General features: G+C 36.6%; 4 protein-coding genes across 9 annotated transcripts in view; 1 reads left to right on the top strand and 3 right to left on the bottom strand.

Moving 5' to 3' along the window:
* The window catches only part of LOC306865956 (disks large homolog 2-like), a gene marked incomplete at its 5' end in the record, with an annotated part of 212325 nt that extends 207256 nt beyond the window's left edge, over positions 1–5069 (top strand). For 2 of the 3 annotated variants that reach the window (XM_079410830.1, XM_079410831.1), the window contains 5 exons: positions 202–225; positions 562–734; positions 1150–1259; positions 1359–1450; positions 2171–5069. In XM_079410830.1, the coding sequence (XP_079266956.1) occupies positions 202–225; positions 562–734; positions 1150–1259; positions 1359–1450; positions 2171–2277 (506 nt within the window). In that variant the 3' untranslated portion in view covers positions 2278–5069. The remainder of the gene's footprint in view (positions 1–201; positions 226–561; positions 735–1149; positions 1260–1358; positions 1451–2170) is intronic. The other variant, XM_079410832.1, reaches the window with a different exon arrangement.
* On the bottom strand, positions 4860–10665 carry LOC306865958 (uncharacterized protein). Its single transcript, XM_079410835.1, has 7 exons — positions 9714–10665; positions 9164–9484; positions 8821–9078; positions 8509–8649; positions 8129–8164; positions 7984–8015; positions 4860–7071 (listed from the first exon to the last, which is right to left on the bottom strand). Exons 1-7 carry the CDS (start codon positions 9763–9765, stop codon positions 6793–6795), a joined length of 1119 nt encoding a protein of 372 aa, XP_079266961.1. The 5' UTR covers positions 9766–10665; the 3' UTR covers positions 4860–6792.
* On the bottom strand, positions 9955–16942 carry LOC306865957 (uncharacterized protein). 2 transcript variants are annotated; one of them, XM_079410833.1, is made up of 8 exons: positions 16697–16881; positions 16141–16464; positions 15798–16055; positions 15458–15598; positions 11533–11568; positions 11432–11460; positions 10810–10945; positions 10614–10752 (listed from the first exon to the last, which is right to left on the bottom strand). In XM_079410833.1, exons 1-8 carry the CDS (start codon positions 16746–16748, stop codon positions 10652–10654), a joined length of 1077 nt encoding a protein of 358 aa, XP_079266959.1. In that variant the 5' UTR covers positions 16749–16881; the 3' UTR covers positions 10614–10651. The 2 variants fall into 2 exon arrangements, with proteins under 2 accessions (XP_079266960.1, XP_079266959.1); XM_079410834.1 differs by lacking the exon at positions 11533–11568 and having other exon boundaries at positions 9955–10752; positions 16697–16942.
* A 3150-nt stretch (positions 16943–20092) lies between these two features.
* Positions 20093–23634, bottom strand: LOC306865955 (intraflagellar transport protein 46 homolog). Of its 3 annotated transcripts, none has more exons than XM_079410827.1 (12): positions 23568–23634; positions 22876–22969; positions 22721–22797; positions 22502–22653; positions 22152–22226; positions 21420–21513; positions 21213–21341; positions 21005–21123; positions 20841–20907; positions 20700–20760; positions 20535–20620; positions 20093–20365 (listed from the first exon to the last, which is right to left on the bottom strand). In XM_079410827.1, exons 1-12 carry the CDS (start codon positions 23589–23591, stop codon positions 20273–20275), a joined length of 1071 nt encoding a protein of 356 aa, XP_079266953.1. In that variant the 5' UTR covers positions 23592–23634; the 3' UTR covers positions 20093–20272. The 3 variants fall into 3 exon arrangements, with proteins under 3 accessions (XP_079266953.1, XP_079266954.1, XP_079266955.1); XM_079410828.1 differs by having other exon boundaries at positions 22502–22650; XM_079410829.1 differs by having other exon boundaries at positions 22721–22790; positions 23568–23631.
* Positions 23635–23784: the final 150 nt, after the last annotated feature.

Here is a 23784-nt window from a genome sequence, read left to right as displayed (position 1 = left end):
GTGCTACACGAATTAGCCAAAATATTGGTAATACTAAGGAGGTCTTCATCTCAGATTAAAAATCCCATATCATTCTGAGAGTTTGCTGGTAAGTGCCACAAAGCTCTTTCGTGTTTTACATCTTAAACATTTTATTTGTTGGGTTTTCAGTTTTTCAGACTTTTATTTAACCGTTTTTGTTTGTTCATAATTTAAAAAAAGCGGCTAGCAGTTCTGGTCAAGAAGGTAAGTGAGAATACTAGTCTGGCATGAGCAAGATGAGTAGAAAATGTAACAGTCCTTCCTTGTAGTATACAGTTCATCCAGTCAGTGAGAACTATGGGTATTTCTGCTTAGATCCCTGCTGCTATTCTATCTTTTAGAATGTCACCCCAAAAGGTAGACCTATAATAGTTTATTTGTAATTTTACGTAGATTTGTCCTCCGTTGTCTGACAGTTTAAGGTATTTGTCATGAATGAGTATGTAAATAATAATAATGATGATGATTTTTATGTGTTTTAGAACCGAGTACGCAAGTCTTATAAAACTAAAGCCTGGATCTTTTTTTAACCAATTCCAGATACTACCAGACAAAAGCGGGATTATGAAGTGGACGGGAGAGATTATCACTTTGTGACCTCACGAGAGCAGATGGAGAAAGACATCCAAGAGCACAAGTTCATCGAGGCTGGACAGTACAATGACAATCTGTATGGAACCAGTGTCCAGTCTGTCAAATACGTGGCTGAGAGGGTCAGTCCTTGCTGTGGTTTTACAGCCACAACATTGCCATTAAGTCTGCTTGCTTCCTTGCTATTATTGTTACTCTTATTTCTTATGCATATGTTGTGGTTTATGATTAAATGAAATGCTTTTAAAGCACTTTGAATTACCATTGTGAATGAAATGAGATATATAAATAAGCTTGCCTTGCCTAATGTAGATTTTACCATTTGGAACGTGTAGCTAGTTTAGCATGTTCCAGATGTATAGTACTTGCGAGTAACTTGGGTAAAGAGTCAAACTCGATGTTAGGGGCGATTATTCACAAGACTTGTCCTTGCTGAACTTTTTAACTTTACAGCACTTGTCTTTGAATGTGTCTTTTGTGAGCGGCTCCTTACAGTTCAGCTTCCCAGCATTTAGCAAGTCCTTTTTACTTTTCTAGGGAAAGCACTGCATACTTGACGTGTCTGGGAATGCTATAAAACGACTACAAGTAGCACATCTCTACCCCATTGCCATCTTTATAAAGCCTAGATCCATCGAGTCCTTAATGTAAGTTTCCCACACATCTCTACGATGACAATAAATAATACAAATTCCTCTGCGCTCGGACTCAGCGACTGATACACTTCTAAAACCTGTGCGTTTCAGGGAGATGAATAAGAGGTTGACAGAGGAACAGGCCAAAAAGACGTTCGACCGTGCCATGAAACTAGAGCAGGAGTTCGGCGAGTACTTCACAGGTAACAGAAAAGTTCCTAATCCATCCAGAGGACCTGAGTGGTGCCTTTATGCTCAGATATCACCTCATTTGCATATTCTGATAGTCTCTTGCATATGCATTACCTCAGAGGCCAACCACTGCAGCCTGTTACATCCATCATGTTTGACAGCAGAGCCATGGAGCTGATGGTCTCCCCTGAGTGAAACTTTCTCTTGAAATTTGCATTAGCTTGACCCCCGTGAGGCTGTATGGAGGATTATAAAAATGCATACTGCGACTTGATGATTAATTTGAGGACATTTTGAACCCATGTGACTATGCTGCTGCTGCTTCATATATATATATATATATATATATATATATATATACATATATATTTTCTGCTGCTCTGCTTCTGCAAGAAAGCTCCTGGAAGAGATTTAAAAAGAGAATTGCTTTACTAATAATGCTGTGCACTTAAATAGAAGAACTATTTTTCTTATCAGAAAAACAGAAATGATATTTTTAAATGAAAAGGCTGCATTCTTGTTGCTTTGTTAGATGTTCTGTTGCTGGGTAAAATGGCTATTCTTACAATGCAGAAGAATCCATGAACAAAAAAGTGGCTAATGAGCCATTAAGTTCAAATAAGGATCATTATGAAGCTGTCGTCAGGATTTCTTACTTCTTGTGGTGCAAAATGAAAAAGACGTTGATAATCTTTTAACATCAGCTCTTTCTCTTTTTCTTTTTCTTTCAGCGCTGGTTCAAGGGGACACACTAGAGGACATTTATAACCAGTGTAAGATGGTGATAGAGGAACAGTCTGGACCTTACATCTGGATTCCCTCAAAAGAAAAACTATAAGAAAAATCACCTTACCCTGGCAGGGACCTTGGACTGGGAAAAAACACACATAGGAATAATTTGTAATATAATATAAATTATTATCATGGCAATGTTTATTGTTAACTCTTACAGTGATTTTTTGTTTGTTTGTTTATTTTATGTTGCATTTTTCACTTTCAATATGAATGTTCCTGAATGTACACCACAAAGTGTTAGAAGCATTTTTGGTCTCAACAAAAAAAGTGAACTCTTTGTTTGTATATTTATTGGTTAGCTTTTTAATTTAAGGGGGAAAAAAGAAACAAAATTTAGCGCTGAGTATTCTTCTTCAAACAATCTTCGGTTGGGATTTCGAGTAGAAGGTCAAAATAGGTCACATCCACACACCATCATCACCTCCAAGCAGAAAAAAACCCTATGTTGATATCAGCCTTCTTCACTTCACCCAATCAGTTGGTTTCACACACCTCCCAGACTCATTTCACAAACTCAGCATCTATGCACTCCTGTGGCTAACAACACACACATTGACTGTGTTATTTTTTGTTGTATTATTTTGTTTTGTACAGACATCCACTTGGTTGGAAAATTTAGTTCCAATTGTACATTATTTCCGAAAAGGATCTTGTGGTTTTAAGATGCTTTAGTGTAAATGGATAAGGGGATTCGACTAGCTGTAGGAAATATGACTCTATATTTTGCTATTTATATTGATAGAGAACACAACAGCACAGAAAATATTTATAAAGGTGATATATATATAACGTTGTCTAAAAATCATTTTGGAAAAGAGATTTTACTGGTACTGGTGTATCATAATGTGCCATTGCTGTTGTGTCGGGTATGAAAGGTAATGAGTGCTTGTTTTCCCTGAACAAAACTCCCCTTATCCGTCCAGTTCCGGAATCCGCTCATTCTAAACCGCCTGCGAGTTCTGAAATTCTTGGAACTCAAATTTAATTGGCTGAGGATTCTACTGAATGTGAAGCGAGTGAGTTTCAGCTTTGTTCAGATAACAGGAAGCAGCCTGATGTTTGTGAATCATTCGTTGAAGAGTTGTTTGGCCTCCCTAAAGCACCCTCTAAAGTGTTTACAGTACCTCAACTACAGAGAGAAATGAGGGCAAAAGGGACTAGGTCTGCAAGCGGTCCTGTGTTAAAAGCTTTTACGTAAATGTAGTGGATCATTTTAGGTTTTTTTAGTTTTTTCCATTTTGGCATGCTTTACACTTGTGAACATGACAGCTTCCTGTCCACACATTCACGCTGCATACTTATGTCATTGTGCCCTTTCCATGTATAGTTGAGAGATATTCCCGCCCTTCTACGTTACATTCGTGGAAACTACAAATGCCAAAAGCCATTAACTCTGCTCACTCGTTTCGAATGCGGGGGGAATTATTTGTTGCAATATTTATTGGGAGATGATACAGCACGGTTCTGTGGCAAGAGTCTTTTGACCTACTGGTCACCACTTGCCTTAAAAAAAGGGAAGAGGCTTTTCAGGCCAGATAGACATTTTTTACGCTTTCTTGAAGACTGAGCACTTTTGTATATTTGAGAACTTATTCACAGATTGTGTTCAACCAGATGGTGGACACGGAGGGGGATTTTTCAGAAGAGAGAGACTGAATATCACAGCGAAGCTCTTAATGGTGTAATATGAAATTTCTTTGAATAACAATAGATAATGTATATGTTATTATGACAATGTAAACCATGGATGGCATCAGTGACTATCAGAATATAAATTGAACATTTTAAATGCTGTGAAATGATTTTCTTCTCTTCTACAGGTGTAGTTTTTCTCCTAATTCAATGTGATTGTTCTATCATCTGTAGCATATCATTTTATTCATTTAGTAATGCACACAATGGATCATGAAACATCTCACAGGGTTTTAGGTACCCTTTATGTTAAAAATGTTTGCATTTAAATCTATTGCTATTATTAGGTAATCAAAAGTGAATCTCAAATACTGATGCTGTAGCTTTAAGGAAAATCAAAACCCTGCAGATTGTATGCACTTGAACGAGGCTGTCCGGAGCTTTATGGTGCTCATAGTCTGATTTGGTCCATTAATTCCAAGTGAATGTTCAGCTTTGTCAAACGTGCTGAAATGGGGTTGTTTTTGTCTCAGGGTTGCCAGATAGGGCTTAATCACTGATATTAAACCTTCAAATCAGAGTGCATCTGTTTATCACAGAAATCTCAAATGTTTTATTCCTGATACCTGCATTGCATTTAGTCTATTCCTTTGTTCTGGAGCGTCTGTGTCTGACGAGTTCGCTTTGTGATTTATTTGTCCCCAAATGAGCGATGCAAATTATTTTCCACACATTTTTTTTTTTCCTGAATCCCAAATGAAATGTGCAATTTTGTATATAAATCTCTGTTTGCACTTATTGTAGTTGTATAGGAGATCTTTAATTAACACTGTCCCCCAAACCTCTCTGTTTTTTCTATTTATATCACAGGAGATTATAGTTAAATTATTAAACATTTACATCCCCCTTCTGTTTGTAGGTATCATTTCCCAGCATTCCATGGGTGTAACAATTTAAGCAAACTTAGAAAAAGTGAGACTGTACAGTTAAACTAACATGTTAAAAGGAAATAGTTTTCACTTTTTTATTTTGGCTTTTCTGAAGGAAAAACAAAGGACCCTATTTTTTGCATCCTACTGCAGTATGTATTCCTGGTTGCTTTGAGGAATCCCAATAAAGACATTGCTTTAGGTATACATGAAGGTACTCTAAAAAAATGTAAATAAAACGTTTCGTGAGACATTTACACTCTCATAGATGATTAACAGCTTTCTCTCAAATGCTTTGACCTGCTTTGGCCTCTTTACCGACATCTAGACTTGCGTTTTGTCATCAATTAATCTGCTGCTGACTCCGAGACATGTTGTAATTGATATATAGAACGTTTAACAAAGGTTGTCGTGCAAGACAAACCACTTTTGCTCCAAATTGCTCTGAAAGGCACAAGTCATTTAGCCTATTTAATCACACTCACAGTGTGCATATACTTGTCACTTCAAACATGTTTTCCTTGACATTATTGCAAGGCACTGATATACTCAAGTATTCAATGAAGTCATTTAATTATGTACTTATCCATATAGTGTGTTATCAAAGTCACATGATCCAGTGCCAAGTGCAAGAGAGGTAACATTGCAGTTTTTCAGAATGATGCTTATTGAATGTAATCGTAATCATGAAACTATTATTTTTAAGATGCAGGCTACTGTCCATCAAAAAAAGAAAAGAAAAAAAAAAGTTGCCGTTTCTGTATCTTTTGTAATATTTGGAAACCATCATGGTGAAATGTGGTAGAGCTGCTACACTCTCAGATATAAGGGATGGGGGGGGGGATCACTGAGACGGTACCCATTCGATATGTACTTATGTGCTTTTAAAACACTAATATGTCCATTTACAGTGTTGGGCAGTAACTAATTACTAGTAATTTAGTTACTGTAATAATATTACTTTTTGCAGTAACTAGTAGTGTAACTAATTACTAATAAGATTTCAGTAATATTATTAGTTAATACCCATAAAACAGCTTAGTTACTTTTGATGCCTCAATCGCACTGGTTTAAAATCTAACAATCAAATAATTCCTAGATTTGTTTTCATGACTCGCACATGCATGTGATGTCCCCAGTGCAGCAGGCAAGCTTGGGATATAGAAAAGCTTACATTCAGCAGAGAGAAATATTGCAGTATATTGATTTTGTCAGGAAAAAAATTATTATTTGAACACTGTTGTGTAAATTGTGGCTTTACTTTACTCTGGCATTACATCCCACCCACATCTCTTGATCAACATGTATATTATATTACTATAATTAAAAATCTTTTTGGAAAATTAAACAGTTTCTTGCAAACTTATGTGATTTGATAAAATACATAACAAAATATAATCGTATACATGTGTATCAGAAAAATGACTACACATGACAGTTAATGAGATTAATACAACACTTCTGCTTGAATGTCACTATTGAGTGTTTGTAATAACTTCTGACTGCGATCTAATGTGGATTGTGGTCAAATGACGAGGAAGAAATATGTTATTAAGAATTTTATGTGGAAGATACACAGTTACAGCTTCTGTGGGGTGTGAAGAAAAAGTAAAGTAACTAGTTGTGTAACTAATTACTGTTGCCAGAAACAGTAACAATATTACTTTTGAAAGGAGTAACTGGTAATGAGTAATATATTACAATATTTGAGTAACTAGCCCAACACTGACCATTTAGGGGGAAATAAGGTACAAGTTTCAGTAACAGCTTTGTACCTTCTTCTGAGTGGAGGTTTCAGCTGTTTTTGCTGCCCCCTAGTGGTGCTTGATCAGGTTGTAACTTTTTTTTATCCCGTTAGTCTTCTTGCTTATTAATCTGTTGCACTGCTCCAGATTAGTGAATATGAAAGTGTGTTAGTATTAGCTGTTTTCATGTTCTCTAGACTGTCATTCCTCTCCAGCATCAGCACACTCTGTGGACTGTTCATTAGAGACACATTAACCCAGAACAGCGGTTTCTTCCTTGCTTGTGGGTGCGACCTCAGAGTAACCAAAGTCCTCCAGAACGACCCCTTCTTCCTTGCTTGTGGGTGCGACCTCAGAGTAACCAAAGTCCTCCAGAACGACCCCTTCTTCCTTACTTGTGGGTCCGACCTCAGAGTAACCAAAGTCCTCAAAGTGTTGCGCTGCAGCGGAGGCCTGACTGCTCTCTTTCGGTTTAATGAAGTCTGTGTAGACGTACGGTAAAGGAGTCACCTCTTCAGTGGCAGGTACTTCCTGAGAGACCGGAGTAAACAGGTATTACTAATATTATTCCGCTGTATACACGTTTTTTTTTTTTTTTTTTCATGACTTAAAGACCCAATGAAATTACTTGACTGGCATTGTGGCTCAGTGACCACCGCAACTTCCGGTACAGCAGGAAAAGTGTGGGACAAATTTAAAAATTAAAGTGTCGCACAACATGGCAAAGGAATCTTTAAAGCTTTTAATTTAATATACTAAATGTTATGTTTATTATAGTTCATAATAGGCTATAGGCTGTGATTGACAGTTGTTAGAAATATGACACATATGAGTATATTTTAAAAACTATTAGCCTTTCAAACATTAGCCATGGAGGTTTCCATTTAATTTTATTGGACACAATTTTGGAGATGCCCGTGTGAGCGCAAGATTAAACTATAAAAATTGTGAATGTCTAAGGCCTATATCTACTGAAAGCTTGATTTGTTAACATGATTTATCTTATAGAGGCCTCAAAGGTAGTAGATATAAAATAAAAGGCATTTTTGTATTTTCATGGGGTCTTTAAGATTGTGCCTTTTATGTGCATCATATTAATATGCTATTTAGTGTGTACTAAATTCACTGTTAGACATATACTTATTAATACGGTAACACTTTACAATAAGGTTCATTAGTTCACAATAGTTAACTACATGAGTTAACATGAACTAAGAATGAACTTCTACAACATTTATTAATCTTAGTTAATGAATGCATTATTAAAATCATGAGTTGTGCTTGTTAACATTAGTTAATGCTCTGTGAACTAACGAACAAAGATTAATAAATAGTGTAATAAATGTATTGTTCATTGTTTGTTCATATTAATACATTAACTAATGTTAACAAATGACAACTTATTGTAAAGTGTTACCATTAATACTTTTGATTGTGTATTACCTGATAAATACCAAGGTCATTGTCTGCGCCCCCTGTGAAGTATATTTCACAGATATTATACAGTTACAATTGGTATATATAATTAATTATAATTCTATAATTAATACAAGTTTAAAGATATCTATAGATAGATTCATTTTAATACCTTCATCTGTAGTTCTGCCTTTTTCTGCTCTTTGCCCTAAAAATATAACAACAGTAAAAAATTCTGTACAACATAGAAATGAAATGCAATAATTGCTGTAATTGTATTTCATGTTTTAGGTAGCCTGCGGGGTAGCTGGGGAGATTTTAAAAGGGGGAAATTGGGGTGTTTTTGTGTTTCTGTGATTTATACCCCCCCCCCCCCCCCCCCCAAACTGGTGTTTTTGAGAACATATTGGTTAGAAGTGAGATGCTGAGATTACGTGGTATTGAGGTTCATGATCTGTGTCACAGAATAAACCTAAAGCATGAAGGATGTGGGTTTCATAAACAATTAGTTTGCTAAAGCAACATTTATGAATATTTGGGGGAAAATCTTACTGTGATGGTATTTGTAAAGGCCGTAGAACACGATGCACAGTCCCAAAGCACCTGTGAGTATAAATCCACTGGAAAGCACAATCTGATCAGACTGAGTTTTACCTTTAACACCATTTTCTTGGTTAACAGTTGAGTTCTCACCTTAAAAGAAAACCAAATAATCATGTGAATTTGTACCTCTCCTTTTTCACAATGCTGCTTTCTGTTTAAAGATGTTAAAGGTTTAATTCCTGGTCCTAAACAGAATATTACAATCTGCCATCATTTTGAGGATTCATATAAGGTGCACACAATGAATGAAGTATTGCTCACCAGTAATATATGTGTGCTTTTCTGATTCTCCATATGCATTTGAAGCAATACAGCTGTACATGCCGTAATCAGAGCTGGTTATGTTGCTGATGTGTAGAGTTTGGTTCCTCTCACTGAACGAGTGTCTGTGTTTCTCTAGAATAGGGACTCCTTCTCTCTTCCACATCAGATGCAGAAATAAGCTGCTCACTTCACATTTGAGAGTAACAGATGTGTTGGAGGTCCTGGAGACCACAATTTCTCTTGGACTTGGAGGGTCTTAAATAAAATGTTTTAATGAGCAACACAGAAAAATCTGATGAATTGTACATAAATAATAATAACTCTGATATGTCTGACTTACACTGAATAATTAATGTGATGTTTAGGCTTTTTGTAGTTCCGTTTATTAGAATTAGAGTTTCCTTAAAGACTCCTCCATCCTTTGCTGTCACATTCTCCAGAATAAGGGTGTTATTGTTTAAATTGAAATGAGCCATTCCACAGCAGTGTCTGTGTGAAGCTTTGAATGTGGAATTTGCTTTTAAACATAGACACGTTGCTGATCTGTTTAGTTTTGTCCATTCCACTGACTTCAGAAAATCAATATGTTGATCAAGTTCCTCTCCAGTGAGCTCAACTCGACTGTATAAGCCCGTCTTTACTTTGACTTCAGTTTCTCTCGCTGTCAAATCAATGTGTTTGATATTATTAATAAACAAATTCTTCTGTGTGAAAGATATGCATATAAAATGAAGCAACTGGCCGACAGATAAAATTAGTCTCAGAAAACATTATATATACTGCGTATCTAGTTTTTTAAAAATGTATTATATAAATATATTAGAAAACAAATATGCATTAATAGCAAAACAAAAACTGTAATAATTATATAAATTATTAACCATACGTACCAAATACAGCAAAGAAAAACAGCCAAATATGAATGAAACATCCAGGCATCATAAGTCAGGAGTTAGACGTAATCCTCTTATAGTTAAATTGGCATATTCTTAACATCGGTAACCATTAATCAAACTCTTCAAATCTGTAGATCATGTTTCTATGACACGCTTTCATGCACTCTGAGTTGAAACTGTCATCTCAGAGTAAAAAATAGCCACTAAAAACCACGACAGGAAAATAAAAGTGGTTAGAACAAGGAAGAAGGCAGGGCTGCTTTTATTCAGATGATCTAATAGACAACGCCTCATGCACATGTTTCACACAGTAAATCAGACCAATAACTAAATCATAAAAGACAACTTGCTCTGGTTCAGTATATCATGTAATGTCTAAAACTGATTATGGGTGTACAGTGTTTAATCCGTATTATTTTTACTGGAAATATTAGTTTTAGTATATATTTTACTAGCCTATATTACGTGCTGTTATTTAACAGTATAACATCTGTTAATGTAATTAGTGGAGTTAAACAAGGGAACCCGTCTTCCTCTTGTTTTACCCTTTAAAACAAGTCTGCTAAACACAAACATATAAATTTAAGATGCATAACAGAATGTAGCTTCACAACTTCAACTGGCGACACAACAGAACAAAACAGGATGTAAGAAAATAGGCCACGCGGTAGACCTCAGTCCAAAGTGCGTCTTTCTAATTCAGCCGTGGCTGTACATGAAGCAGGCGGTGTGTGATTTCTGGCCTTCCGCTACAGATTTAAAGTGCTGATCGCAGGAAAAACAAAATGAGCTCATCAATAATATAACCCAGAGCTGAAACATTTCAAATCCTGTGCTTTACAAAACATGAATAAATGCCACATAATAGACTACAAATAATGCAAAACAAGTAATCAATATTTGCAGATTGTGAAAAGCATTTTTTTTATTATTTAATGTAATATTGTAGAATATAATTTGTCCTCTCCAGCATCAGGATGTGATCTGGACAGATCATTAGTGACCCAATACAGAACGATGGTTTCTTCACTGCCTGTGGGTCCGACCTCAGAGTAACCAAAGTCCTCCAGAACGACCCCTTCTTCCTTACTTGTGGGTCCGACCTCAGAGTAACCAAAGTCCTCAAAGTGTTGCGCTGCAGCGGAGGCCTGACCGCTCTCTTTCGGATTAATGAAGTCTGTGTAGACGTACAACAAAGAAGTCTCCTCTTCAGAGTCACGTACTTCCTGAGAGATGAGTGGTCAGCATATAGTTATTATTTAATATGTATATAAAATATATGTAAATAAATCATTCATAGAATTACAATAGATTCAAAGAGTTTATTTGACTGGAAGACTACATAAAATTACTTTAGGATTGTGTTGACAAATTTACTTTACAGCCTGGACCATATCAGGATAAGAAGATATTCTCATTTTGAAGAGCATTTTTTGGATTAAAATGACTACACACCTATAATGTGCAAAATAAGTTAAATTTTTTTCTATGGAAGACTTCATTTTTAAATGTGTATCTGCTTAAAGCTAATTTTGTCCATGTGCACTGGGCATAGAGGCATTTCTGCTAATAGACATGGAATAACAGCCACGAAAATGCCGTTTTTAATTTTATGGGATCTTTTATAGATAATTAAATGCTACTCGTATACTCGTATGATTTCGTGTGTACTGAAATCATTATTTTTCTGTTTATGCCTTTTTGTGCATTACCTGAGAAATTCCATGGACGTTGTCTGCACCTGCGTATAAGAGTGAGGTTATAAGATATTGTATAATATTAGTTACAGCTCAGAAAAAGAGTACTTTTTTACCTTCATCTGTAGTTCTGCCCATTCCCACTATTTGGCCTTAAAAATATAACAAATGTAAAATACACGACACAAAATATAATTTTACATAGTGCATTATATAATCCTATATACACTCACCTAAAGGATTATTAGGAACACCTGTTCAATTTCTCATTAATGCAATTATCTAATCAACCAATCACATGGCAGTTGCTTCAATGCATTTAGTCCTGGTCCTGGTCAAGACAATCTCCTGAACTCCAAACTGAATGTCAGAATGGGAAAGAAAGGTGATTTAAGCAATTTTGAGCGTGGCATGGTTGTTGGTGCCAGACGGGCCGGTCTGAGTATTTCACAATCTGCTCAGTTACTGGGATTTTCACGCACAACCATTTCTAGGGTTTACAAAGAATGGTGTGAAAAGGGAAAAACATCCAGTATGCGGCAGTCCCGTGGGCGAAAATGCCTTGTTGATGCTAGAGGTCAGAGGAGAATGGGCCGACTGATTCAAGCTGATAGAAGAGCAACTTTGACTGAAATAACCACTCGTTACAACCGAGGTATGCAGCAAAGCATTTGTGAAGCCACAACACGCACAACCTTGAGGCGGATGGGCTACAACAGCAGAAGACCCCACCAGGTACCACTCATCTCCACTACAAATAGGAAAAAGAGGCTACAATTTGCACGAGCTCACCAAAATTGGACGGTTGAAGACTGGAAAAATGTTGTCTGGTCTGATGAGTCTCGATTTCTGTTGAGACATTCAGATGGTAGAGTCAGAATTTGGCGTAAACAGAATGAGAACATGGATCCATCATGCCTTGTTACCACTGTGCAGGCTGGTGGTGGTGGTGTAATGGTGTGGGGGATGTTTTCTTGGCACACTTTAGGCCCCTTAGTGCCAATTGGGCATCGTTTAAATGCCACGGCCTACCTGAGCATTGTTTCTGACCATGTCCATCCCTTTATGACCACCATGTACCCATCCTCTGATGGCTACTTCCAGCAGGATAATGCACCATGTCACAAAGCTCGAATCATTTCAAATTGGTTTCTTGAACATGACAATGAGTTCACTGTACTAAAATGGCCCCCACAGTCACCAGATCTCAACCCAATAGAGCATCTTTGGGATGTGGTGGAACGGGAGCTTCGTGCCCTGGATGTGCATCCCACAAATCTCCATCAACTGCAAGATGCTATCCTATCAATATGGGCCAACATTTCTAAAGAATGCTTTCAGCACCTTGTTGAATCAATGCCACATAGAATTAAGGCAGTTCTGAAGGCGAAAGGGGGTCAAACACAGTATTAGTATGGTGTTCCTAATAATCCTTTAGGTGAGTGTATGTCATGTATTTCAGGATAGACTGCAGAGTAGCTGGTGAGTTTTGTTGAGAGGTTTGTCTGTGGTTCATACTACTTTTCCTGTGAGAACATTTGGGTGAGAATTGGGATGCTGAAGAAGAAAATATGAGGGACCTTATGTCATAGATTGATTTATGACCCCAGGTTGACACCTCTGACCTCCTGTTCCTGTTTCTTGATGTTTGTTTCTTGATGTTTATGACACCAGTTGTCAAAACTGGTACCTCTGCATTTCGTAATTCAATGAGTTTTATTCAATCTGTTTTGCACAAAGATAATTCCTATGTAAGGATTATGTTTGAATTTTTTCTATAACCTTTACAAAAGTGTGGAACATCATAGTTCTCAAATGTGTTTGCATTACATCTAACAAATATGACAGAAGTGGAGAAGCACTGTCCTAACCCTCCACCAAGCATACACGCATTGTAGATGCTTACGTACACTAGAGATGTTGCTTTGTTTGAGTCAAAGAAGATGGCTATAGTAACTGATAACATTCTTTTAATGTTTAATGTCGTTGTGTTGAAAAAGATTCTGTGGACAAACACCTCAGGGAAAATAATTTGAAATGGAGGTTTTTCAAAATAATAAAAAGTTCAGTCAAATGTTTAATTTTCTTAAATGAAAAATTTGTATTATGCAACGTTAAGAGATATGTGCTCATCATGCTCTTTTCCCCATGCGAGAATTAGCATGAACTTACGGAGGGGTCTTAATACAAATGCAGCCAAACAAACAAAATGTGAATTGTGTCATCTGCTATCTGAACAAAATTACTAAACTAGTGGAGTAATAAAAATATAATTTACAAATCCACATTTAAAAACTTTCACAATTGTTTACGAAACAGATTTCTGAATTCTCTATGCCTTATAAACATTTCTATTCTTGCTATACTCTCTTTCTTAGTAACTTGGTCTCTTGAATGTACAAAAGGTTATAGATTAAATTTATCTATACTCTTTACAAGAGCTTGGAAACTTTAACATGCTCAAACTTAAAAGAATGTACAGCTTTCATTGCAATAGTTTGATTAGTTTAGGTTGTAATTGTTTTAAGGGTAAAACAGCAAGACTTAATTTTCGTGTTGATGCTTCATGTGATCGCACTTTGTGAAGTTGAACTAAAAGAAATATCTCAAAAAGAAAGACTGTTACTAAATTTCTTAATTTTCATTTATTTTTATTATTTATTTATTATGATGACAGCTCACAAGGAGGAGTCTTCACCTAAAAACATACACAGTCCAACAAACAACTGTGAACGGCCATCCGAAATCTTGATAATGTCTGTCAAAAATACTGTGATTTTAGATGAAAAAATCTGTTGGCATGCAAAAATACTCACAAATATTTTAGCCCAGCTATTTACACATAGTATGAGAACTGTATACTGTGTCACTTGCCATATAATTCATTACCAGTTTATTAGGGTCAAAAGGAAATGATGATAATAGTTGAAACATCCTTAGCTTGAACATCTCTTTCATGTTGGATATCCCAGATTCTGGTGCTTTTAATCTTTTAGTAAATCATTTAAAATGACATGATATCTACAAATAGTCAGAATGTATAAAACTACTTGGTTGGCATGAAGCTTAATCTGGATCAAAGCAATGTTTTGTGTTCTAGGTATAAAAATGTACACCAATAAATGAACATTAGAAAACAACATGCAATACTTTAGATAATGACTAATTTCCCAATAAGTTTGATACTCCTAGTCAGGGTAACACATGGCAATCCAAATACGCAACAACACCCCACAGATGGGCTAAGCATACAAGTAGGATCAACTTAATTCACAGACTGCATGAATCTCACTTTAACTCATGCAAGTTCTCTTAGAACTTTGTTTTATTTCTCAAACTATTTTATTTCTTCATATGTCTCCACGAATGGAAAATGTACTGTATCTCTTAGGGTCTAAAAAAGATGTCTGGGCATATCACTTTTTTTCAGAAGCATGGATGGATTAGATAGTTGCTGACTTGGATAATTGTTTGCCATTTTAATCTATTGAGCACCCTTTGATAGCAATAGGGAGAAATGTTTGGAAAAGTGTTTCATCACAAAACAAAAGAACTCAATGGTTCTCAGCTCATTCATTCTTGTTCTTATTCAAAGATGTGAAACAACCCGAACGTTTGGCGGAACAACCCATCCGAGATCGTTGTGACACTTCATAACACAAAATGGGTGAATCATATCCTGATCACAAAATGGTCACTGCCATAAACATGAGGTCAGAGGTTTCAGTTTGACAACTGCTGTCATAAACATCAAGAAACAGGAACAGGAGGTCAGAGGTGTCAGTTTGACAACTGCTGTCATAAACATCAAGAAACAAACATCAAGAAACAGGAACAGGAGGTCAGAGGTGTCAACCTGGGGTCATAAATCAATCTATTTTGACATAAGGTCCCTCATATTTTCTTCTTGTTGAGATTACATGATATTGAGATTGATAAACTGAGTCACAAAAATGAACATAAATCATGAAGGATGTGGGTAAACATACAGCTATTAGTTTGCTAAAGCAACATTTATGAATATTTGGGGGAAAATCTTACTGTGATGGTATTTGTAAAGGCCGTAGAACACGATGCACAGTCCCAAAGCACCTGTGAGTATAAGTCCACTGGAAAGCACAATCTGATCAGACTGAGTTTTACCTTTAACACCATTTTCTTGGTTAACAGTTGAGTTCTCACCTTAAAAGAAAAACAGAAAATTACATGATTATATACAAATTTACATAATCATGTAAATTTGTACCTCTCCTTTTTCACAATGCTGCTTTCTGTTTAAAGATGTTAAAGGTTTAATTCCTGGTCCTAAACAGAATATTACAATCTGGCATCATTTTGAGGATTCATATAAGGTGCACACAATGAATGAAGTATTGCTCACCAGTAATATATGTGTGCTTTTCTGATTCTCCATATGCATTTGAAGCAATACAGCTGTACATGCCGTAATCAGCGCTGGTTATGTTGCTGATGTGTAGAGTTTGGTTCCTCTCACTGAACGAGTGTCTGTGTTTCTCTAGAATAGGGACTCCTTCTCTCTTCCACATCAGATGCAGAAATAAGCCGCTCACTTCACATTTGAGAGTAACAGATGTGTTGGAGGTCCTGGAGACCACAATTTCTCTTGGACTTGGAGGGTCTTAAATAAAATGTTTTAATGAGCAACACAGAAAAATCTGATGAATTGTACATAAATAATAATAACTCTGATATGTCTGACTTACACTGAATAATTAATGTGATGTTTAGGCTTTTTGGAGTTCCGTTTATTAGAATTAGAGTTTCCTTAAAGACTCCTCCATCCTTTGCTGTCACATTCTCCAGAATAAGGGTGTTATTGTTTAAATTGAAATGAGCCATTCCACAGCAGTGTCTGTGTGAAGCTTTGAATGTGGAATTTGCTTTTAAACATAGACACGTTGCTGATCTGTTTAGTTTTGTCCATTCCACTGACTTCAGAAAATCAATATGTTGATCAAGTTCCTCTCCAGTGAGCTCAACTCGACTGTATAAGCCCGTCTTTACTTCTTTGACTTCAGTTTCTCTCGCTGTCAAATCAATGTGTTTGATATTATTAATAAACAAATTATTCTGTGTGAAAGATATGCATATAAAATGAAGCAACTGGCCGACAGATAAAATTAGTCTCAGTAAACATCATATATACTGCGCATCTAGTTTTTAAAAAACGTATTATATAAATATATTAGAAAACACATATGCATTAATAGCAAAAAAATTAAAACTGTAATAATTATATAAATTATTAACCATACGTACCAAATACAGCAAAGAAAAACAGCCAAATATGAATGAAACATCCAGGCATCATAAGTCAGGAGTTAGACGTAATCCTCTTATAGTTAAATTGGCATATTCTTAACATCGGTAACCATTAATCAAACTCTTCAAATCTGTAGATCATGTTTCTATGACACGCTTTCATGCACTCTGAGTTGCAACTCTCACCTCAGAGTAAAAAATAGCCACTAAAAACCACGACAGGAAAATAAAATTGGTTAGAACAAGGAAGAAGGCAGGGCTGCTTTTATTCAGATGATCTAATAGACAACGCCTCATGCACATATTTCACACAGTAAATCAGACCAATAACTAAATCATAAAAGACAACTTGCTCTGGTTCAGCATATTTAAAGGAACAATCCACTTTTTTTGGAAATAGGCTCATTTTACAATTCCCCAAGAGTTAAACAGTTGAGTTTTACCGTTTTTGAATCCATTCAGCCGATCTCCGGGTCTGGCGGTAGCACTTTTAGCTTTGCTTAGCATAGATCATTGAATCGGATTAGACCATTAGCATCTCGCTCAAAAATGACCAAAGAGTTTGAAACTGAAAGTAGTCCCCAACTAGGTAACTAGTTATGATATAGTTGGGGATTACTTTCAGGCGCTGTGTAATATCATTGCACCTGCTGCACCCATGGTACGGCAGCAAATTTCCTTGATTATTATGCCGAAATGAGAGTATAGTTCCTAGCTATATCAGCCTAGAAAATCACAACTTTTCATTTTCCGTTGGCCTTAGTGCACCATGTAACTACAGAAGACTCAAGCTTTAAATAGTTAAAAATAATAATTAAATAAAAATGATCAAAACTCTTTAGTCATTTTTGAGCGAGATGCTAATGGTCTAATCCGATTCAATTATCTATGCTAAGCTAAACTAAAAGTGCTACCGCCAGACCCGGAGATCAGCTGAATGGATTCAAAGGAGAGTGGATTCTGGAGAATGGATTCTCTAGGAGAGTTGTAAAATGAGCATTTCCAAAAAAAGGTGGAGTGTTCCTTTAAATGTCTAGAACTAATTATGGCTATAGGCCTTTATATAGGCTGTGTCCAAATTCAGGGTCTGCATCCTTCGGAGTACTCATTTGAAGGATGTTACGTCACAGCGCCGCGACGAAGGCTGTCCAAATTCGTAGGATCCTTCAAATGCGGCCCACAAATACGTCCTCCTTTTCCCCGAATTGGAAGGATGGGTGTGGTGGATCCTTTCCCGTCCTACCTATCCCATAATTCTTTTCGGCAGAGCGTAATGGCGGACGAAGCGAGCGGTAGCGGAGTGGGAGAGGAGTTTCTCTGACAAAACAAGCTAAAGTTTATGCTTCGGCTCAATGAATTTGTAGGAGAAATTAGTAGAATACTTAAAAACAAATAAAAATAGGCTATAATGGCTTACCTGGATGTGACTGTCTTGTAGTCTGATATAAAAAACTCTCCGACAACGAGCAAAGAAAGTATTTAATTTATTTAATTGCTTTATTTCTTCCAAAAGAATTAAAATGAGGAGAATAACTCTTTGTTTGTCCATTTTCCCGCTTCTTGCTTGGCGCTGTCACGGTTGCTAGGCGACAGGATATGAGCAACGAGTTAAGCCGGGCTCACACTGTGCGATTTTTAATAATCTTTTGCGATTGCTGCTTGTCACACTGTACGAACATAATCCCCATGCCAGACTGTAGGATCTCAGTTGTCTTAATGTCAGACTGTACGACAGTCAAGACGCGACAAAAACGGACGTACTCAAGAAGACTTGTCTGGAGTTTTACGTCATCAATACGTGACCCGCGTTCTCTCGCTATAATGGTAGCTAGCAAACAACAGCAACGTGTAGCGTTAGTTTTATTAATTACATGCCTTGATGTTAAAAAAAAAACAAAAAACGAAAAACACGACGTGTGTGGAGCAAGTCATGGCTGGGCAAAAGAGGACTTTATGGACTTCCAGTTCTACAGAGCGAACTTGAGGTAATTTTGTTATTCGAGTTTAAACATCCTGCCCCTTAATAAATAAACTTTAAGTAAACTTTACGTTGTACATATATTGTTTTTTACAAATAATGAATGGTTTGAAGTTGTCGCGCTAATTGCGTCATCAAGTTCAGTGCTCCTATTGGTTCTTGGTTTGACGGTCGTCGTAGGAGATGTCACACTGCAGGAAACTTGAGGAAAGTGTCTGAAATCTTCTGACACTGCCAGAATTTAATCGGAGGAAAAAATTGATCGCAACGGCCATTAATCGGCTGTCAGTGAACATGTCAAACCAGCGATCTAGACAACCGATTTTAGCCTAGGATTATAGGAATCTTTTAGGATGTTAGGATTTTCAAAATTTGTCTCAGACGAACAAATCGTGGCCAAAATCGCACAGTGTGAGCCGGGCTTAAGAGAGGGAACTGAAAGAAGGGTAGGCTGTCCAAATTCACAAACACCGACTTCCGGGTTTTGCGGACTTCGGAGGATCCCTCCTCCTTCAACCGGGTAGGAAGGATCCTAAGGAGGATGCAGACCCTGAATTTGGACACAGCCATAGGCTATAGGCTTTAGCACAGTCCGCGTGTCGTCACATCCGGCTCCGATTAGTAGCGTAAAGGAATTTCCGCCTGCTTTATTGTCAATTGACAGACGCCAGTTTTATGAAGAAAATTAAACTAATTTAGTTTAGTTGAACAATGTTAAAACTCCATATTTATACCGATTCCATACCATGTATTATGTCATCCTTCATTTGAATGTCTAACATTAGTTTATCTGAGTGACGTGACAGACAGCTCAAATTACTGCTAGAGGAATACTCGGACTGATTTAATATTATTTTGTATATTTTTGAATTATATTTATTGTGATTAACCTCCCGCTCTTGTTCACAGTATAATGATATTCAATCGTTGCACGCAATAACAGAGAATATAACTCGATTAAGATGATCAAACTTATTTTTAATTATCGTCTATGGACTGGAAATATTTATGTATTTGAACAACTTCAATTTGATGCAATTATAGAGTATTGGATTTTAAAGTGAGCGCGTGACAAAATGTGAACATTATGTTTAATACAACTAATTTTGGCGGGAGTTCTTTTACACTACTATTTGAATCTTCCGCTTTTCGAACGCGGAAGTGTGATAAAGGCATATAATGTCATCTTGCTGCGCTAAGTCACAGATGCCTTTTGGTGTTTAGTGTTGGATCAGTTTCAGTATTATTTTTATGGGATATTTATATAGTACCAACTGTTATTTATCTCCTAAAAAAAGTATAAAGAGACTGACCTGATAGTAAGATTAAAGTGACAAAACTCATGTCCTCTGGCTTTACAATTCAAATAGAAAAGACCAACTCAATGCAAACTGTAAAAAAAAAAAAAGGCAGTGGACTGATGGAGTAGATTTAATGATTTTTAAAGACAATCTACAGTTTGAGGACATACATTTTTTATTAAAAAGTCTGCTAAACATAAATTTAAGATGCATAATAGAATGTAACTTCACAACTTCAACTGGCGACACAACAGAACAAAACAGGATGTAAGAAAATAGGCCACGAAGGAGACCTCAGTCCAAAGTGAGTCTTTCTAATTCAGCCGTGGCTGTACGTGAAGCAGGTGGTGTGTCGGATTTCTGGCCTTCCGCTACAGATTTAAAGTGCTGATCGCAGGAAAAATAAAATGAGCTCATCAATAATATAACCTAGAACGTCAATAATTAAAATCCTGTGCCTTACAAAAAAGGTAAATGCCAAATAATGCAAAACAATACAATATTTGCACATTGTGAAAAGCATTTTTATTTTTATTGTATAGTATCTGAAACTGACCTGTGAGTTTTTGAATTCGGAGTAGAGTGTGAACAGGACGTGAAGTGAGTGAATTCGGTTCTTGTACACAGGGATGTCCAGGATTCCTGATAGGTTACACTAACGGTCATTACAATAAAACCAAAAAAGCATCAAAGATGTAAATGCAAGAAACATGCAACTTACCACAAATAATGTCAACATACTCTGCCAAATCACAGTCGATATCTGCAGTGGGGAGATTGACCTGATGAACAGATGGGGAAGTGAAGGTAAACATGACTAGATTTGCAAATTTCATTCATGACCTTTCAATCAAGATCTAACCTTCCCCAAAAGCTCCTCAAACTCAGACGGCCACTCTTGCATAAGGCTGTCAATATCTGGCATGGGTCTGAAGAAATATACAAGACTTGTTAGAAAAAATGACACATAGATGTTGTGTTCTGCATTTTTCTGCGTGTTCATGGTTGGTTCATATCAGTGCTTGCCTTGTGTAGTGTACAGTCGCTGGAGGCTTGGACCGATGCAGCTCACTAATACTCTCGATCCAGCTGTCTATGGCTTTCGGGTTCTTCTCTGGGTTTTCAATGCTCTTTACTTTCACTTCCTGTGAAAGAGATTCACTTTCTCATTTCACTTACTAGGCCAAAATCATCTAAGCACCATAAGTCTTCTAGCATGCATGTGTGAACTCACAGCAACATTGTGTTGTTTGCTGTTCTCTGAGAGCCACAGGGAAAGCACTGTTGGGTCTGACTGTTTCATGCACGGCTCATCCAGAACCAGAAGACCCAGATTGTCAGCTTTCCCATCTGGTCTTGGTACCTGTGGGTTGAACAGAAACATTCAGAAACTGAGAATTGGACATTCATGTACAGTTCAGATTTGAAAATTGCCACTCACTTTGAGGAAAGCATCAATGTCCCCCACAGCTGGGATGAAATCAGGGATAAAGGGCTTCAGTTTGTGGTCAAGCTCTATGGTCTGTGGAGTATACCTAAAAGAAACACTCATGCAATTAATACCAGTAAAAATCCATTAGACATCTAGAAGTCAAAAGAGTGTATTTTGAGTTTTTTTGTTTTGCTTTTTTGTCCAAAAGGTAGATTTTTTTTGTCTTATATATATATATATATATATATATATATATATATATATATATATATATATATACTGTAATTGTACTTATGATAAATTATACTATATAAACAATTATATTAAAGTTATCTAAATATTACTTACTGGGCATTTCATATTGTATCAAATTTAAAAGTGTGAACATATTTATTTATTTGTGTTTAAATAGCCCAGGCAAAAAAAAAAGGGTGGGGGGTTGCTGTTTTATTCTGGAATTGTTTAAATTTTCATAATTTCCACCACCAACTCAATACATATTTTGAGATGTTCGTTTTAAGTCTAGGAAAAATGACAGAATTGTTCTGTGATGTATGTATATTCACTGTTAGACATTGTTAGCAAACAAATTTAATAAATATGAGTTCTTATTGTCCACGGGGTCAAAAGTGCTCATAGTAGAAGAAACACTCATTTGCGTGCCAGTTTAAATGTCAGTTTGCCAGATGCTCTTGTTTTGTGTACAGGTGCACATCAAATGTTGTGAAGGTGTGTGCTAACCTTGTGATGTACTGGAATAGCTCTTTGATCTCGGCTGTCACAGGAAGATGTTCATAATCGGCTGGGTCATATGCGCTATGAGAAATCATCCCACACACACACACACACACTTTATTTTCAAAAATAATAAAATAGCTTTTTGTTTTGAGTAGATATAACTATAATGCTCTTAGTACTATTGATAAAACATATTACTGAATCGTGTTGCAACTCATAAACTTGTCCACTTCCTCACTGTATATCTCCTCTTTGATACAGTTTCACCTTAGTTTTCACCAAGTTTATGAAACAATATCAATCTATCGCTCTCATCTTAGACAGAAGACGGTGTCTCAGATGAACAGCTGTACCCTTCTGGAGCAGATCCGGGCTCCCCTTCCTCTTCATCAGACTCTGTTTCATCAGAATCATCATCATCTTCATCATCATCATCCTCCTCCTCATCCTCTTCATCATTCTGATTAGAAGCGCGGGCACCAGGTGGTGGCTCTTTCTTTCTCTGCTGTCAGATGTGAACAGGTCATTCAAACTTCATTTTATCCATTAGCCAAATATGTTAGTGAACTTACTTTAGTGTCATCTTCTAGTTTATCTCCAGCATAAGTGGCCATGGCGCTCTGCTTCTGCCTGCCTGTCCTCCTGGAAACTGAAATGAAGACATAATGGCATGAAAAACAGTTGATGAATGGTAGGTAAAATGAAAAGAAGTGTTAAACAGTCTGACCTATCTGTCTTGGTGATGGTGTGTGCACACTGGCCGCCTCCTCTGCATTCACCTCAAAACTCTCGTCGTATGGCTGGTTGGTTGCGAGTTGAATCTGTTTGCAGAAATTATTTGCACTTTTTAGTTTTTACTAACACTGGGTCTCAAAACCAAAGGAGATGCCTACCAAGATTGTATTTGTAGGAGTCATTGTGATACCAAAATGCTGCTGACTCAGAACATGTCTATGATGCCCTTAAGTACTGCCCTTATGGTTTAGAGACACTAAACACTGTGAAGTAAGTCTTTTCCAGCTGGTTTAGCTATTTAGCTTTACGGGACTATTATATAACCTACCAAAAACCGTTTTAGGAAGCAACTAGTAACCATTATTAAATATTTTCCAGCTGGTTTAGCTTTACGGGACTATTATACAACCTACCAAACACCGTTTTAGGAAGCAACTAGTAACCATTATTGTCGCGTAACTTCGTTACGTGGTGAATTATTTAGACAAAATATGACACATAAACATTAAGAAATAACAACGTTTACTGTAGCTCAGTGTTTGATGCGCACGTTACAATGATTTGCAAACTACATTGAATAGCGAGCCATAAAATACACCACGTTAATGTCTTCTATAAATTGTTACGTATTTAACATTGTATGCAAGATTAAATGTTGACATTTGCGCGATGATAATAACAAACCTTTTGTCGCTCAGACCTCTCCATGAAAACACGGTGTACTGTTGCCAAGGAAACTTGATCTCGCGAGATGTTCAGCGGAAGTACGCGAGAACGTCAGTTTGTTAAACTCAATAACAAAAGAACAAGATTATTAAAAACTTAAAAAAGAGAGCTACATCACTTTTAGTGCTTTAATATCATTGCAGGTTTGTGACTAATTTAAAGTCCTTTATAATTT

This window comes from Barbus barbus (genome assembly GCF_936440315.1).
Source record: "Barbus barbus genome assembly, chromosome: 47".
Lineage (NCBI taxonomy): Eukaryota > Metazoa > Chordata > Actinopteri > Cypriniformes > Cyprinidae > Barbus > Barbus barbus.
Note: the sequence above shows the minus strand (reverse complement) of the source record. Positions and strands in the feature narration are given on the sequence as shown.

What these genes read in the sequence shown, in the direction of transcription:
- LOC306865958 (XM_079410835.1), bottom strand. Translation starts at nt 9,765, where the DNA reads ATGATGCCTGGATGTTTCATTCATATTTGGCTGTTTTTCTTTGCTGTA. An exon ending in GTTTTTCTTTGCTGTATTTG is followed by an intron (nt 9,485 to 9,713) that starts GTACGTATGGTT and finishes TTGATTTGACAG; the next exon opens with CGAGAGAAACTGAAGTCAAA. An exon ending in CCTTTACAAATACCATCACA is followed by an intron (nt 8,165 to 8,508) that starts GTAAGATTTTCC and finishes TTATATTTTTAG; the next exon opens with GGCAAAGAGCAGAAAAAGGC.
- LOC306865957 (XM_079410833.1), bottom strand. Translation starts at nt 16,748, where the DNA reads ATGATGCCTGGATGTTTCATTCATATTTGGCTGTTTTTCTTTGCTGTA. An exon ending in ACGTCCATGGAATTTCTCAG is followed by an intron (nt 10,946 to 11,431) that starts GTAATGCACAAA and finishes CTCATCTCTCAG; the next exon opens with GAAGTACGTGACTCTGAAGA. An exon ending in CTCTGAGGTCGGACCCACAA is followed by an intron (nt 10,753 to 10,809) that starts GTAAGGAAGAAG and finishes TCGGACCCACAG; the next exon opens with GCAGTGAAGAAACCATCGTT.
- LOC306865955 (XM_079410827.1), bottom strand. Translation starts at nt 23,591, where the DNA reads ATGGAGAGGTCTGAGCGACAAAAG. An exon ending in AACTAGAAGATGACACTAAA is followed by an intron (nt 22,654 to 22,720) that starts GTAAGTTCACTA and finishes CACATCTGACAG; the next exon opens with CAGAGAAAGAAAGAGCCACC. An exon ending in CTATTCCAGTACATCACAAG is followed by an intron (nt 21,514 to 22,151) that starts GTTAGCACACAC and finishes TGTTTCTTTTAG; the next exon opens with GTATACTCCACAGACCATAG.